Consider the following 17,026-nt stretch of genomic DNA (forward strand, 5'->3'; position numbering starts at 1 on the left):
CACTGCTTAGGTATAGAGACCCCAGAGTAAATAAAAACAACCCTTCCAGCCTTCGTCTTCCACAAGCCACTTTAAATTGCAGGAAGCAAAGCTACTCCGTTCTTGCAGCCAGCGTATTATAATTATTCAATACTTCTAATATTTCTGGTGTATCAAATAGTCATACATTCAAGTAAAAAAAAACAACCCAATGATAAAAAAAACCCCTACTTTTCCCATAAAACACAGGAAGATGTCCAGATTATTAGTTTTTATGTGTGTGTGAAGATGTATACCTGCATGTTATGTGCTCTTGGGGCCCAGAAAACAGTGTTAGATGCCCCAGAACTGGAGTTATAGATGGCTGTGAACCATCATGTGGGTGCTGGGAACTGAAATCTGCAAGAACAGCAAGTGCTTAACCACAGAGCCATGTCTCCAGGCCCTTGTAGAACTGCGTGAGAGTTCAGAAGCCTAATTTATAGAAAAGGCCACACGTTCTGTTTAATAAAATGTTTATTTAGGATGTTAACACAAGATAGGTCATGCAAGAGCCCAGTTTAAAAAAAAAACTAAAAAGAATGTAAGAAATGGTAATTGATGTTGCCAACTGAAAAGATTGTCAATCACTTTATCACCAAAAGTGTTATGAAAAAGAACATTTAAATCTGACATGGTTGTAGTGATCCTTCGAATTTGTGACTAAAAGTGACAGGTAGCCATCTGTGTTCCATTCCTCAGAGGAGCAGAGTCCTCCATCCAAAAGAGCTGTCACCTCCGACACTCTCCATATTCAGAAGTAGGAGACTGAGAACCTCTGGGTGCAGTGGGCTCTGGACACCCTCTGGATAAACACAAGCTGCCATGTCTTAGCAGGGATGAAGGGTGAGTGTTTGGTAGCATTAGCTGACACTGTTTCCACTGGGAACCTCAAGTTTTGATAATGAAAATTGTAGGACTTGCCAGCCATCCTCCCAGAGCTGAAGTGTATGTAGTGTTTTGATGTCTGGGGAAGGATTTCCAGGGCACTGAGGACTGATTTGGGCAGAAACACCAAATGGAACACAGTGTCTCAGATTTCAGAAAAACAAAACTTATGTCTTAGCAGAAACAACAAAAAACAAAAAAACAAACAAAACCAAAAAAAAAAAAAAAAAGAAATAAAATAAATAGCATGGAAATTTGACAGATGCTTGAATAATCTACCAAGTGTCAAGGAGTATAATTCCACTGAAGACACAAAGAATCGACCATCTCAACGAATTTTCAAAAAATAAAAAAGGCTTGTACTTCTTCCGTACAAAATTGTCACTTTTGGAACTGCCCCAATTCATCTACACATTGAATTTATTAACACAGCATTAAGTTTCTTTGTGTAAAAACTCTTTGTACATAGTAATAAAAAAGATAAGGCAGGATGCAGTGGACAGAGCCTCCGGTCTCTTCCTCTGCATCCCTGCAGAGCCACCAGGGAGCGGCTGCAACAGGAGGAGCCGTCTCTGCTTCTCTGCACTGAGCATCCCGCACCCTCGCTGTGGTGAGAATCCTGTCCCAGCACCCTGAAGGACAGAGGCTGCTGATGGTTTTTGGCACTTACGCTGGCAGACTGAGCTTCTTTCCCTTGAGAACTGGGATTTGATGGAAAAGAACAGAAACAAGAGGTCACTGTGTGGACAAGTTCAGTTTCCTTCTCTCTAGTTCTTGTCTCATATAGGAAATAACATCAATAAAAAAAACAAAAACAAACAAACAAACAAAAAAGCCAGGCTAGGCGGTGGTGGCGCTCACCTTTAATCCCAGCACTCAGGAGGCAGAGGCAGGAGGATCTCTGTGAGTTCGAGGCCAGCCTGGGCTACAGAGTGAGTTCCAGGACAGCCAGGACTGTTTCACAAAGAAACCCTGTCTCAAGGGAGCCAGGCAAGCAAGCCCTTGACAGAATCTGCAACTGTGAACTAAAGGCCAGACATGACATACCTTTTGTAATGTATAAGTAAAAGAAGTCGCAGTAGAGAATGGTCTGGACAACACCAGCCACCACAGCAATGAGATCAAAGAAACCCTCGAAGTAGAAGCGCCAGATCCAGTTGACGAGGTACAGAGCACGGTAGAGGCCCAGGAAGAAGAGGTAGTGGGTGGTGATAGTCTCAGCCTCACCGGTCTTGCTGATCATAAAGAGCTGTGGAAGGATCGCCACTGATTCCAGGTAGATGGAGAAGGTCCATAAGATCTGAAAGACGGAGGCTGACTTCAGCTGGGAGGAGCAACCAGACACCACACAGAACACAGACCGGCAAACACCACTTAAGAGGTTGGATGAGCTGCCTAGGATGAGCTGGGTAAGGGAACTGTCATGTCTTGAATCCACATGGAAGGTGTTACTGTGTGGGCTCATCCCACTCCAAATCCAGAGTCCCCAACCCACCTTGCTTTCTTCCACTAACCGTATTTTTCCACTATAGATGGCTTTGCCTTATAATTCTTCAACTTTCCAACAGATTGAAAGCAACACACATGCAATAAAAACCATACTTAAATTTTCATGTTTGGCTAGTAGGATGTACTATGATTCTGGGCAGGAGCAGAGCTGTAAATCCCACTCAGTCACAGCACTTTGTCAGCACTGATAGGAAACAATAGTCTATAACGTGCTGGGTTGGTAAGCTAGTTATATTAAATGTTTTTCCTTTTCTTTTCTTTTTGGGTTTTCAAGACAGGGTTTCTCTGTGTAAGTCCTGGCTGTCCTGGAACTCACTCTATAGACCAGCTGGTCTCGAACTCAGATTCACTTGCCTCTTCCTCCCAAGTGCTGGAACTGAAGGCATGTACCACCACAGCCCAGCATTTTTTTTAACTAGCAATGAGTTGGTCAATAAATGGTCATACCTCTGTCAGAAGTCAAGGAGCTTCTGCACCCCCCCACCCCCGTGTATGTGTGTGTGTGTGTGTGTGTGTGTGTGTGTGTGTGTGTGTGTGTGTGTAGTGCTGGAGAACAGCACAGCTTCAGGTGTCATTCCTTAGGTGCCATCCACCTCTTTTTTGAGGCAGGGTCTCTCACTAGTCTTGTACATAAGCTGGGCTGGTTCACCAGTGAGCCCCAACAATCTATTATCTCCCCTTCCTAACACTTGGGATTATATGCACTACTGCACCTCCATTTTTCATGTGGGTTCTGGAGCTCAAACACAGGTGCTCCACACTTTCTAACAGATATCCCCCACTTTCCTTTATTGAGATAAGGTCTTATATAGCTCACATTGGTCTCAAACTCACTATGTAGCTGAGGATGACCTTGACTCCTGATCCTCCTGCCTCCACCTCCCAGGTGTTGGGCTGACAGGCATGTACCACAACACCACGGTTTTTTGTTTGTTTTTCTTTCTTTTTTTTTTTTTTTTGGAGCTGAAGATCCAACCCAGGGCTCTATGACTGAGCTAAATCCCCAACCCTTGTTTTGTTTTTCAAGACAGGGTTTCTCTGTGTAGTTTTGCACCTTTCCTGGAACTCACTTGTAGCCCAGGCTGGCCTCGAACTCACAGAGATCCTCCTGCCTCTCCTGGGATTAAAGGTGTGTGTCACCGCTGCCTGGCACAACACCAAGTTTAATTTGTCAGAAGACACCCAAGTACTGGGTGGTATAATTCCCATATACCAATCTAGTTACAACAGTGTATTTTGTACCAGAAGTCTGTCAAACAGCAAATCAAAGGAAGAAAACAAACCAACAAGAATCCATTTTCTGTTAACAGAACCAGATGTGACCACTAAATACCCTTAACCAACCTCAAGAGGAGAGAAGTCATGATTGACTAGAAATGAGAGGCCTCCCACAGGAACTACTAGAAACTCCACTCGGAAGGTATCGTGATTTCCATCATAGGTGGCCTTAAATTTCATGTAGATCAGGTACACTGTGGCATAGGAACAGGCAATGTAGATAAGCTAGGCAAAGGAGAGACACCACGTTAGGAGCACACTGCAACCGTTTCTAAACACTATGACACCGCCATACAGTCAACCTTAAACCTCTCCCTCTCGACACTCAGACTACTTCTGGTTGGTATAAACTCCTTAGTCACACAGCCACCACAAGCAGGACACAGGACAGTTCTATCACTCAAATCTCACCTGCTGCCTCTTTCTAGTTAAGCCCCTCCAGGCTCATTTTGCCCTTCTTGTTCTGTTTCCAGTTATGCCTTTTCTGGAATGCCACGTGAGTGAAGTCAAACAACACATTGCATTTTGCACCTGGCATCTTCAGATGGCACAGTATGTCTGAGAGCCAGCCAAAGTTGCTATATATGTTAGTAATTTCCCCAATTTTTAGAGATCAAAAAAAAAATTTATTTATGTATGTGTATGTGTGCACATGTACCCATGGAGACCAGAAGAGGGTATCAGATCTCTTGAATCGGGAGTTACAGCCTGTTGTAAAGCTTGTCGTAAACCTGCCAAATGTGGGTGCTGGGACTTGAACTCCAGGCATCACAATTGAGCAGCAAGTACTCTTATCCACTGAGCCATTATCTCTGGCCCATTTCCTCCTTTGTGCTGAGCAGAGAGCTAATGTACAGGTACATCACAATCTGCTTACTCACTCACAGTTAAAGACAAGTGTCTTGTTTCCAGTTGGAAGATGGTGATTAGCTGCTATGAATTGGGTTACAGCCTTTGTGTGAATGTAAGTTTCATTTTTCTTGCATTTATACTTAGGGTGTTGGATCAATGTTAAGCATATGTTTTAAAACTGTAGGAAAATCCAGAGAAATAGGCTTTTAATCTCATCTTAAACTACAACACAGCAGTTTTAGAGGGGAAAGGATTCGAAGTTCACTGCAGCTCTGGACCAAGGACTTCCGTCTAACCCTTCTTTGGCTAGCTTTTTTGTAAAGATAAGATAAGCACTGAAATCCAGGTTCAACTTTTGCCCCAGTGGCATTTACTTAAACTGCACTTCTTTGTTTGGGGCCAGAAAGATGGCTCAGTGGGTAAAGGCACTTGGGGTCAATCTCTGGGACATACATGCTGAAAGGAGAGAACCAACTCCTTAAAGCATCCTGACCCCCACACTTGGATCCTGCACCCACACACGTATACTCACAAATATACACAACATAAATAAAACATTAAAAAAATGCAAAACATTGGTTTACTTTAACAATAATTATTCATATTGTTGCTATGAAATTCAGTCTGGTAGTATAAGCCAAAAGTTAGTTTTGTTTGTTTAAGATTACTATTTTAAGATTTTAAAATTATTTTGTGAATGTTTTGCCTGCATGTATATATGTACACCATATGCTTGTCTGGTGCCCTCCAAGAGCAGAATGGATTGAAGTTCCTGGAACTGGAGTTATAGGCGTCAGGTCCTCTGCAAGGACAACAAGGGATCTAATCCACTGAGCCATCTCTCCAGCCCTTACTATTATTTTTAAGCAGATTTTATTTTAATTGTTTTGTGTCTGGCTATGGGTTTGTGCACTTGAGTATGGTGCCTGCAGACTGGAAGGTACTGGATTTCCTGGAATTAGAGTTACAGGCAACATGATGTGGGTGCTGAGAACTGAACTGGTGTCCTCTGCAAGAGCAGCATGAGTTGAGAAGCTGTTAAGAGCACTGGCTGCTCTTGCAGAGGACCCGGGTTCAATTCCCAGCACCTACATGGCAGCTCACCACTGTCTGTAACTTCAGACCCAGGGGGTCCAATGCCTTCTTCTGATCTCATGGGTACTAGGCACACATGTGGTGTACATACATAAATGCAGACAAAACAACATAGAATAATAATAAATACACACACACACACACACACACACACACACACACACACACATATATATTTTGGTTTTTTGAGACCAGGTTTCTCTGTGTATTAGTCCTGGTAGTCTTGGAACTCACTTTGTAAACCAGGCTGGCCTTGAACTCAGAAATCCACCTGCCTCTGCCTCCCAAGTGCTGGGATCAAAGGTGTGTACCACTGCCACCCAACAAATCTAAATTTTTTAAAAGCAGTATGAACTCAACATCTTTATTGATGAGCCATCTCTCCAGCTCCAAAATTTACTTTATTTTTGATTTATGTATATATGTATGTGCATGTTTGTATATCTACAAAGGCCAGAAAAGGGATGGGTGCTGGGTACTGAACTCTGGTCTTATGCAAGAGCAGCAAATGCTCTTAACTGCTGAGCCGTCTCCCCAGCCCCTGAAAGCTAATTTGTAAAACACTTGTGCCTCTAAAAGACAGCAATTTTGGGTACACAGCAACAGAGCTGTTCAAGGGCTCACAAATGAGTCCTATGTTCTTTCATCTTTAAAAGGTCGCCCAGCCCCAAGGAAAAGCCTAGTCTTCTGAAATTATATCAATCTGTAAACTGCAGACACTCAGGCCTAAAAATAAAACACAGATCTCAATCCTGAATAGAGATGGCTAGAATAGGACCACACTGCCTTGTTACTCCTTCTCCTGAGGAAATACAACTTAAGAAACTTAATTAGGAAACCATTGGAGCAAATGACTTATGATGAGGGTAATCACCAAGCCCTTACATAGTTTAAAAACCCACAATGACACTAAACAGTTCCCAGCCCCTCATTATGTATTTACGTTTGTAAATAGTCAGCATGTATTCAAATTGTTGTTTTACACCCTACGCATGTGTTAATAAGGAAAGCACACAAGTAGGTGCACTCACACTGCACCCCCTCTGGACCATCCCTAGTCCAGGCTTACTGTAGCTGGGAGGTTCTCAGGGTCCTGCCTGTGACCTACAGCTGGGCTCTGGCTCTATAAGCAAGCAAGCAGAACACTGTGCTGAGAGATGGGACTCAGTAGGAAGAGCAGATTCTGACTCTTCTACGCCCAGTACCTGCAGTTTTATCTTACTGAGACGATAAGCAGAATCCTAGTCATTCTGTCTGTATATATGCATTCATCCAGGTTTGTGTTCCTGTGTATGTGCAGGATAGAAGTCAACCTTGGGTGTTTGAGTTATTTTAATTTATGTGTATGTCTGTGCAAGTATATGACATGTATAGGGACACCTAACAGAAGCCACAAAAAAGCCATATCCCCTGAAGCTACAGACGGTTGTGAGCCTCTTAATGTGGGTGCTGGGAACCAAACTCAGTTTCTCTGCAAGACCAGTCTGTGTTCCTAACTGCTGAGACATCGCTCTAACTAAGGTGTCTTTGAGACAAAGGGCTCAGCAATTAGGCTGGGCTGGCAGGACTCTGAGCCCTGGGGATCCTCCTGTCTCTATCTCCCTAGAGCAGATATTACAAGTGAGTGCCACCACACCCAACTTACATGGGTGCTGAGGATCAAACTAAGGTCCTCACGATGACATGGAAGCATTGTACAGACTGAGTCATCTACCAGCCCAACCTAGCCATTTTTAAGGCAGCCAAATATTTCCTGATTACCAGAGTTCAGAACAAAATGACTATAGGTGACTCAAACTTGCTTCCCCAGCCCCCCTTTTGTTTGTTTTGTTTTTCGAGACAGGGTTTCTCTGTGTAGCTTTGCGTCTTTCCTGGAACTCACTCTGTAGACCAGGCTGGCCTGGAACTCAGAGATCCACCTGCCTCTGCCTCCCTAGTGCTGGGATTAAAGGCGTGTGCCACCACCACTCGGCTTCCCCTTAATTTTTTAACCACTTATTTATATGATAGATGTGTGTGTGTGTGTGTGTGAGGACAATTTGTGGGAGTTGGTTCTCTTCTTCTACCATATGAGTCTCCAGGATTGAACTCAAGTTGTCAGGTTGCTGGCAAGTCTCCTTATCCACTGAGCCACCTCACTGGTTCTCAAAATTGTTTTTTTTAGTAAAGACCATAAACCCAAATACTGCATGCCCACTTTAACCTATATTTATCAAGACGCCCTAAACCACATTCTCTGAACAATGCTGTAAAGTGCTTAAAGAGCATGAGTCAATTCCCAGCACTACAAAATCAATAATAAAGCAAAAAGACAAGAAAGCAGAGGGGAGCTGGTTGGGAAGAGGAGGGGACTAGCAGAAGGGGGACGAGAGACTGCAATGGGGTGACTCTAACTGAAAGTTCAAACCTCTACAGAGACAGGCAGACAGACACAGGCAGACAGACACACACACACACCAGCAGAATGGCTCAGCAGGTAAAAAGCCCTTGCCAATTGAGCCTGACAACCTGAGTTGGGTGGAAGGAGAGATCTTATTCCCAAAACTGTCTTCTGGCTGCCACACAGGCACCACAGCATGTGCTTGCCTGCATTTATATATACACACATTGAAAATGAAATATTTTTAAAAGAATAGGGTATCTATTATTCTTGGAGATTTTAAATTTAAAAAAAAAAAAAAAAGCTAATAGTTCCCACGGGTGTACACATGGTGAATAAATGCACTGGAGCTGATGTCATACCATACCTTCATAGATGTATTATATAGTGAAATGAATGAAGTAAAAAGATCCAGGTAACGAGTTGTGAAGACCAGTGCAAACAGAAGCTGGCTTTTCCCAGAAATGCCTGAAGAAACAAAAGGTGAGAGTTAGAACAGCCCTGGGGAAGAATTTGGCTGCTGAGATTACCCTGGACAGCAAGTACGCAGACAGGGAGAGAGTACTTGGGGTTAAAGGGCCAGGCCTGGGGACAGCTCATTAAATTAGAGAAAATAAAGTTCTTCTTTCTCCTAACATCCCTTTTTGGCTCTCCTAACTGGTCCTCTCTGGTGGATGAATCTAGGAAGTAACTTTGTCACACTACCACCTATACACCAAGATGTGTATCCTCCAAGGATGGCGCTCCAACAGCTCACTGCTTGCTACTCAGCATCACATCTTCTTTATCTTCATATGCCTAGCACATGCCTGAATTCCCAACACTTGGAAAGCTGAAGCAGGAAGACTGAGATCCAGGCCTGCCTGGGCTACACAGGGAGACAAAATAAAAACTGACACACCTTGACACCGTGTTTCCACCTGCAGAGCAGGGGAGACGTACATCTGCCCACATGGCTGTGTGAATTGAATCTCAGGATGTGGCAGACTGAGCAATTTCTGACAACTGGAAGGTGACTGCCATCAGACTCTGACCACCTCCACTTGGAGACACCGGCCTCAGTGCTGAGGGTTTATTCATCAGGCACCTTATGCTAGCTGCTACCCTGGCTTCCCCACAGTGTGGAAGCTGGCTCAACAGATGAACCACACAAGTGACAGGACCCCCCAGAACCCACGAAAGGCAGGAACAGTAGCAGGCATTTGTGATCACAACACTTCTACTCGAAGATGGGAAGTAGAGACAGGAGAATGCCTGGAGGCTCATAGACTAGCTAGCCTGACTTATGGAGAACAAGGAGAAAGAAGCTCAAACAACGTGGAAGGCAACGACACCTGAGACTGCCCTTTGGCCTCACACTCACAACTCCGATGATCTGGTTCCAGTACCCTCCAAAACCTCCAACAGACACAGAACTCTCTTGTGGAAGTTGTGCCTCATTCCATTTAGTGTTTCCTGTGCTGTGCACTAGACCAGAAAAATACATGCTCAAAAAAAAAAAAAAAATGGAATTCATTTCCTCTTCATGTCATGAGGCAGTCTCGTTGTGTGCTATTCTGGATGAAATTTTCAGAAATGGAGTCCTACCGTGTTTCTACAACAGTAAAAAAATAATGTGCTCCATGCTCTGCAAGCCAAAGGGTGAGATTCTCCCTGAGTGAGCATTGGGCAAAGGAGAAGCCAGGTGGTATGTGCGATGTATGTATGTACACCACATGTGTGCCTGGTGCCTGTAGAGGCCAGAAGCAGTCAGAGTCCCTGAACTGGAGTTACAGAATCCACACAGGAACTACCATCTGGCAATCTTGGATGCTTACAGGATGTGGCAACCATTCTCCCTGGCCTGAAGCTTGACTAGCAAGTTACAGCTTTTCTCTTTACCACTGAAAGGTCTCATCTCACAGAAGGAAGCAAAAGGCAGGAGGGATGGGCAAGAATCACCTGAAGGTAAGGGTGGGATGGAATCTGTCTATGGATGGATCTGCAGTGCTAGGCGTCAGTCATCAAGTCTGTCTGTCTACCTGCCTTCCTGCTCCTGGGGGTCTCATGTTGAGCAAGCACCTTGCTACTGAGCTACAATCTCCAGCAATACCAACCTGATCTTGGATCAAAAAGTTGCAAGGTGATCACGTACCAAGCACTCACAGAGCACTCACTGTCAGCACTTTCAGACTGACACCCTGGTAGCTAATGCATCTGACAGCCACATTTAAGAGCAACTCTTCAAATGAGTATTGCTCATTCTTGTCTTTCTCCACAGAGCTCAATAAGGTTTACGAAAAGCCCACATCTCCACACTTGAGTTTACAGGACTTTAAATTACAGCGAAGTTCAAAGTTGGGTTTCTGACATTCCTACTTGTTTACAGAACAGAAGAAGCCTATCCAAATAAGGGAGATTCTACTAACAGCAGGGATACTGCCAAGCACTGTGGGTCAGGCCACCGGGAAAGACTGCACTCCTGAGAGTCTCAGAAAGGATCTAGATACTCTAAATTAAAACAAAATAAAACTTTTTCTTTTGGTGAGGACAAATAGCCCAAGCTGACCTTGAACTCCTCATCCTCTTGCCTCCAGCTCTCAAAGTGCTGGAATTACAAATGTGCACCATCACACCCAGCTTGGTGTGTTCTTTTTAAAACTCACGACCTTCCCCTGGACTCCACAACTCAATACTTAGGAACAGCCTCACAGCCAGGCATGGCAGAAGCCTGTAATCCCAGCCTATCTATAATCAGGAAACTGAGACAGGAGTCAGAGTTTAAAGCCAGCTTGGGCTACACGGCAGGATCTTGTCTCAAAAAACCCAAGGGCAGGGAGTGTAGCTCACTGGTACACTACCTAGCATAGCTCTTGGTTAGAGTCTCAGCAGGAAGGGAGGTAGTTTTAGAACCAGAGGGTCTAGGATCAAACTCAGTTGAGGTGCTGTGTAAGGCCATACTTATTTTTTATTTATTTATTTATTGTGTATGCAGTGTTCTATCTGCATGTATGCCTGTAGGCCAGAAGACGGCAACAGATATCATTACGGATGGTTGTGAGCCACCATGTGGTTGCTAGGAATTGAACTCAGGACCTCTGGAAGAACAAGCAGTGCTCTTAACCTGAGCCATCTCTCCAGCCCTAGCCACATCTATTATATGCTATCCTAATTCCATTCTCTGAGCTTGTCAAACACAGATTACACCAACTTGTTGGAATGCTGAAAAGATGGAGGAAAGTGCTTTATAGCATATGCTATGAACACGTGAGAAATAGTTAATATTAAAAAAATACATGCCAATTCTTAAAAATTTTTCAGATTGGCTAAAATATACAGAATGAGTATAAGTTCTTCTCTCCCTTTGAAAAGATTTATCTTCATTACTTTTAATTATGCATGTCTTTGTGAGTGCAGGTACCTGCAGAAGTCAGAAGAAGCTATCAGACCCAAACCAGAGTCCTCTAGAAAAGCAGGAAGTGCTCTCAATGTCAGCCACCTCTCCAGTCCCACTCTTAAAAAAAAAAAAAAAAAAAAAAAAGTTTTATTTATTATGTATATAGTGTTCTGTCTGCATGTATCTCTGTCCGCCAGAAGAAGGCATCAGATCTCGTTACAGATGGTTGTGAGCCACCATGTGGTTGCTGGGAACTGAACTCAGGACCTCTGGAAGAGCAGCCAGTGCTCTTAACCTCTGAGCCATCTCTGCAGCCCCTCCAGTCCCACTCTTTTAAAGAGCCCTCCCATGGCCTAGAGAGATGGCTCAGCCATTAAAGGCGGGGCTCACAACCAAAAATATAAAGAGCCCTCCCATCTCCATTTAAAGTGTAACTGTGTAAAAATAAAACAAACAAACGAAAAAAACGCACCCACTGAGTTTTATGTGTATGAGTGTCTAGCTGCATGCAAGTATGTGAACCATTGGTGTGCCTGGTGCCTGTGGAGTAGTCAAGAGGTCCTGGAACTGGAGTTACAGATCATTGTTAGCCCCAGGTAGATGCCGGGGAGCGAACCCAAATCCTCTGCAAGAGCAGCAGGTGCTCTTAACTGCTGAGCCACATCTCCAGCCCTTAAAGTTCTCTTTCCATTTGTGTTTGTATGTGTAACACACACATTTTTATCCTTTAAAGTAACCTTGTGTTTTGAAGGCATGTCTTGGAATCACCTTTTCCTTCTAAGAATACACATGTCTGGTTCCATCCTGTTTCATGTCTTCACAATGTTCAGTGTGGGCATTAATTTATGAGACTATTTGAATAATTTAAAATTTTTGCATGAATTTTTTAAATAGATGTTTATATTTTCTACTTATTTTTATTTTCTAGATTCTACTTATGTGTGCGGACAGAAGAGGGCATCAGATCCCCTGGAGCCATCCAATATGGCCGCTGAAAACTGAACAGCAGCAAGTGAGTGACAAGCCATCTCTCCAGCCTGTTTATAGTTTTCGTTGTAAATTCTACACAAACATCTCTATTTACAGTGTTTTGTGGCTAGAGATGTGGCTCAGTGATAGAGTGCTTGGCTGGCAAGCACAAAGTCCAGCACTCCATAAACCGGGCATGACAACATCTACCTGTGACTCTAGCACTCTGAGGTGGAGGCAGAAAGTAAGTTCAAGGCTATCTTTGGCTACCTAAGCACTCTTCCCTCAGCAGTCTCTATACTCCTTGTTGGAAGTCCCAGGAGGTTTCCTTGGGGGTCTCTCCTTCCACTTCACATTCACAGAAGTTATTGCCCTGATGGCTTGACATCCATGTCTATAACTCTTCACACATGATTTGCCATCTCACCTGACCTGCACCTTTCTTTGTGTAATGTTAAGGCTCAAACCCAGGCCTCACACATGCTAGATAAGCATTCTCCCACTGCAGCATCCTTTTTATTCTCTCGAGATTCTTCATAGCCAAACATGGCTTTGAACGCCTAGTCCTCCTATGTCTACTTCCAGAATGCCAGGATTACAACATGCTCTGTCTCACACAGTTCATAAGATGCAGAGATGGAACCAAGGGTTCTTTCTGCCATTGCAGCTGGAGAGTGGAGACTTTGCTGCCATCTGCTGCTGAGTTGTCCAGGTGCTGTACACACAGAGTGGTCAATCAATGTATGGCATGACTACTGAGAGACCAGCCCACAAAGGAACAAAGGAAACAGCTCTAAGAGGAAGCTAGGAATGTGATGCAAAATCTTCAAATATTCAGTGTCAACAACAAATATAAACGTTACCACTGGGGGATACAGCCCAGTAGTAGAGAGCTTGACCAGCATGCACAATTTATTATTGCTTCAAACAAACTATTTGGTTATGTGAAATATAACGACAGTTGCACCTGTCAAATTTGATAGGTTGAAAAGTTTATAAACTACACAATGGCTAGGAGGAAAGGAGTAAACAAAGGAGGCAGGCTGGAGGTCACTCATCTCAGGACTCCACCAGTCATTGAAACTTCGTGCTCAACACTGATAGTGATTATCGGCTTAGGGAAACTTAGCTAGAAAGCACTTCACCTAAAAACACAGCTTTGGGATGTGGATTTGGCTCAGTTGGTAGAGCACTTGCTTGACTTCAGCGAGGTCCTGGGTTCAAACTCCAGCACCATAGATAAGTAAATATTACAGCTTCTTCTCCCAAGGTACTCTAGATGAGGGCTTAGGGGAAATAGTGACAATCTGAGAGACAACTTGACCATCCATCAAGATGCCTGGCAGTTCAGGAACACAAGACACTCTCTACACTTCATTTACCCATGTACATGTAGTGACAACAGATGCAGCCACAGAATTTACACTCAAGCAAGATCAGCTCACTGCTCCCCTCTATCTGCCTGAGTGCTGATATACCTGCAATCCTAGCTCTTGGGAGGCTGAAGCAAGAGGATTCAAAGTTTTCTGAATACCTGAAAACCAGAATGTCCCATTTACTAACCTGCTTCATCCTCCCCTTAGGAAAAAATGTCCTGTGATTCAGGAGTTGCTGGAATGTTTAGCACTGGTATTGAAATCCTACAATGAGCTCTAATTTTCAAGCTGAGAACCACTACCTGCATGGATGGGCTCAGGTTCCAGATATCTGAGAAACTCTGATCAAGTTCTTCCTCTCTCAAAAGTTGCCAGACAACTGAATAACAGAGCAGCTAGGATAAGTCAGTGTTTAATGCATAATAAATGATCTTGGTGATTTTCATTTTCGAGAGGCCAGAAAATTTTATATAGCAGAATGAAGAGGACCTTGAGTCCAGGAGTAAGGATGGTTTAATGATGTCCATGGCTCCTTAGGAAACACCCCTGAACCAAGCTTGCCCACTTACCTTATCTTGGCACTGCAGCTGGAACACTTTGTTCTCATTAATGCTCTCATCTCCCAGGAAAACAATGGATATTAAATAGCATCCCGTTCCTTTTCCTTGTTACTCAAGGTTCCCTTGAGAATTGTACTTATGGGGGTGGGAGAGACAGCTCAATGGTTAAGAGCATGTGCTGCTCTCGCAGAGAATCTAGGTACAGTTTTCAGCAACAACTTGGTGGCTTATAACTGCCTGGAACTTCAGTTCCAGAGGACCTGACACTCTCTTCTGTCTCCAAGGGCTTCTGAACACTTGTGGTAAACACTCAGGCACACACATATGCACATAAAAAATTAATAATTAAAACTGTGTAGGACAAAGCAAATGCTAATTTAAACTCCAAATTACGAACTACTGTTTATGTTGCGATCCTGGCTCCATCCTAACTGTGCTTCCCTCTCTAAGACTCAGTTCCCCCGCTTCCCACATGGGGACCTGCTACATGGTTATTTTAAGGACTGCCTGAGATGAGCCATAGAAAACACTACGCTGACTACTGAATGCACACCTATCACAATCACAGCCATTAATCTGCTTTCATCACAAATCATGCCATCAAGCCTCTCAGGTCACCTCCAAGTCAGACGAGATGTTTTCAGTACAGGATTTTGTAACATTCACTTTGATTGATCAAAGGTCTTTTTTGGTTGTGCTTACTTCCTGGATCTCAACTATGTTCAGGAAGAGAGATGAGACCTTCAGACAGCTGAGTCAAAGGGGTGGTGTTAACTTAGATGAAGAGGTGTTTATTCATAAACCAGATAGGTGGCGTCTCTGTCACCCAGGCCCTCTAGGACTCCTATCTTCTGCTGTCTCTGAAAAAAATTAAATTTGAGTTTACACAGTTATTTCATTGGGGGCCATATCATTAAGTTTAAGGACAGTATTTTAAGAATGTATTGTAAGAATACATTTTGGGTTTTCGGGGAGAGGTTGGTTTTGGAGAAGGGGTCTCATATAGTCCATGATGATTTTGAATTCCTGATCCTCAGGCTTCCACCTCTCAAGTGCTGGGATTACAGGCAAGCACCATCACATTCACCAAGAAATTATCTAAAACTTAAGATTTAATGAAATGCAGAAATTCACAGCTACTGTGCGGGGAAAGTTCACTCTACTGCCTCTCTGCAATACTCGAATGAAATATGCATGTACTTGGAGGGAGGGACAGGGCCAACTCACTAGTGACGTGGAGCCAGGAAAGTAGATGAGAACACAGAGGAGACCTCAGTGGTACCCAGCGCTTGCAGCCTTTAAGGGAACCAGTTAATGGATGGCCACACTCAAGAATGAAAAAAACAGCTCGCTTCTCAAGGTAGCATGAAACTGCCAAGTAACTCAAAAGACTCACATCTCTTTATGATGGGTGAGATTCGGGACCCTAAGACTTGAGTGCAGCCCACTTCACTGTAAGCACAGGCCTGACATGACACCATCCTGCCTCCCATACCCCATCCCCTGCTCCAGTCCTTAAAAAGAACAGGATGAATAGCAGGATGCCCTCTCCCTCCAGCCGGCCCCACCTTCGCGGGTGGCCTGGCTGCCACGTCAGGCCCTGCTCGCCCGCAGTCCTACCCATCCTCCTCGAGCAAGTTTCCCATTGATTCCTGGGGACTCATAGAAGACCTCAAAAGCACAAAGAGAGGGACACGCCTACTAGAACCCCACACACCCCGTCCTAAACTTTTCAGATCCAGCAGGACCTGGGGGGTGGGGAGGGGGGCAGCTGCGGTAGGGCTTTGCACCCGGACGGATCAAGTTCCCGAGCGGACCAAGCGCAGATCGGGGGCCCAGGGCTGCGACCGACACCCCACCCTGAGGGGTTCAATGCCCGCCGGGCCGGCCGAGGTGGGTGTGTCTGACCATCGCGAGCCCCGCGCAAGCCTCTGAGCGACCGAGGGCCGAATGGGTCCTTCGGTGCGGTCCTGCCCCTAGCGCCTCGCCCCGGCGACCGCTCACCCGCACAGGAGCGCGTCTTCCAGATCTTCAGCAGTAGGATGACGATGGCCGCCAGGTGGGACAGGTCCCCAGTTAGCCGGAAGATGTTCATAGCGGCGGCGGTTGGCGCGGCGCGGCGGCCCGGGAGCTCAGCAGCGACTCAGGACGCGGCGACAGCCCCACAGAGAGGAACCGGTGAAAGATGGCGGGAGCGGGCGCGACGTGGCCAGGGACGTGGCCGAACTGCCGTCGTGCGCGCAGGGCAGCCTGGGAGAGCGGGCGCGGCTGGGGCCACGCCCCCTGTCACTCCCCTTAAAGGCCCAGCAGCCAGGAGCAACCGGACCCTACATCCTGCATGGGTTGCTAACTGAGGACCTAGAGTGCTCCTCAATTTCTGTCTCCAGTGTTTCGGCCCGGATGCCAGCGACTTCCTTTTTTAAGTTTTGAAATGACACTCCATTGTAAGGATTGTCTTTTTTTCCCCCTACCCTACTAAGACAACAAGGGTATCCCTCCTGGGGCATTGTGAGGGTAGTAGGCATTGTTAAAATCTCTGTGGTTATGAACGCGTGCTTCTCCTATATAGGACCCAAGTTCATTTCCCAGCACTTACATCGGGCAGCTTCCAATGCCTGTAATACTAGCTCCAGGGGATTCGATGCCTCTGGCCTTTGAGGGCACCTGCACTCATGTGCACATACACACAAACTAACACGCACATTTTAAATAAAAATAAATCATA

At 45.0% G+C, this 17,026-nt stretch overlaps 1 protein-coding gene across 1 annotated transcript; it reads right to left on the bottom strand.

Moving 5' to 3' along the window:
• Positions 1-477: 477 nt before the first annotated feature.
• Kdelr2 (KDEL endoplasmic reticulum protein retention receptor 2) lies at positions 478-16,534 on the bottom strand. The gene is made up of 5 exons (XM_036172380.1): positions 16,306-16,534; positions 8,388-8,488; positions 3,760-3,918; positions 1,954-2,206; positions 478-1,607 (listed from the first exon to the last, which is right to left on the bottom strand). The coding sequence occupies exons 1-5, from the start codon at positions 16,394-16,396 to the stop codon at positions 1,573-1,575; spliced, it is 639 nt and encodes a 212-aa protein (XP_036028273.1). The 5' UTR covers positions 16,397-16,534; the 3' UTR covers positions 478-1,572.
• Between the last annotated feature and the right edge of the window lie 492 nt (positions 16,535-17,026).

The sequence above is a fragment of the Onychomys torridus genome, chromosome 22 (genome assembly GCF_903995425.1).
Source record: "Onychomys torridus chromosome 22, mOncTor1.1, whole genome shotgun sequence".
In the NCBI taxonomy this organism is placed as follows: Eukaryota; Metazoa; Chordata; class Mammalia; order Rodentia; family Cricetidae; genus Onychomys; species Onychomys torridus.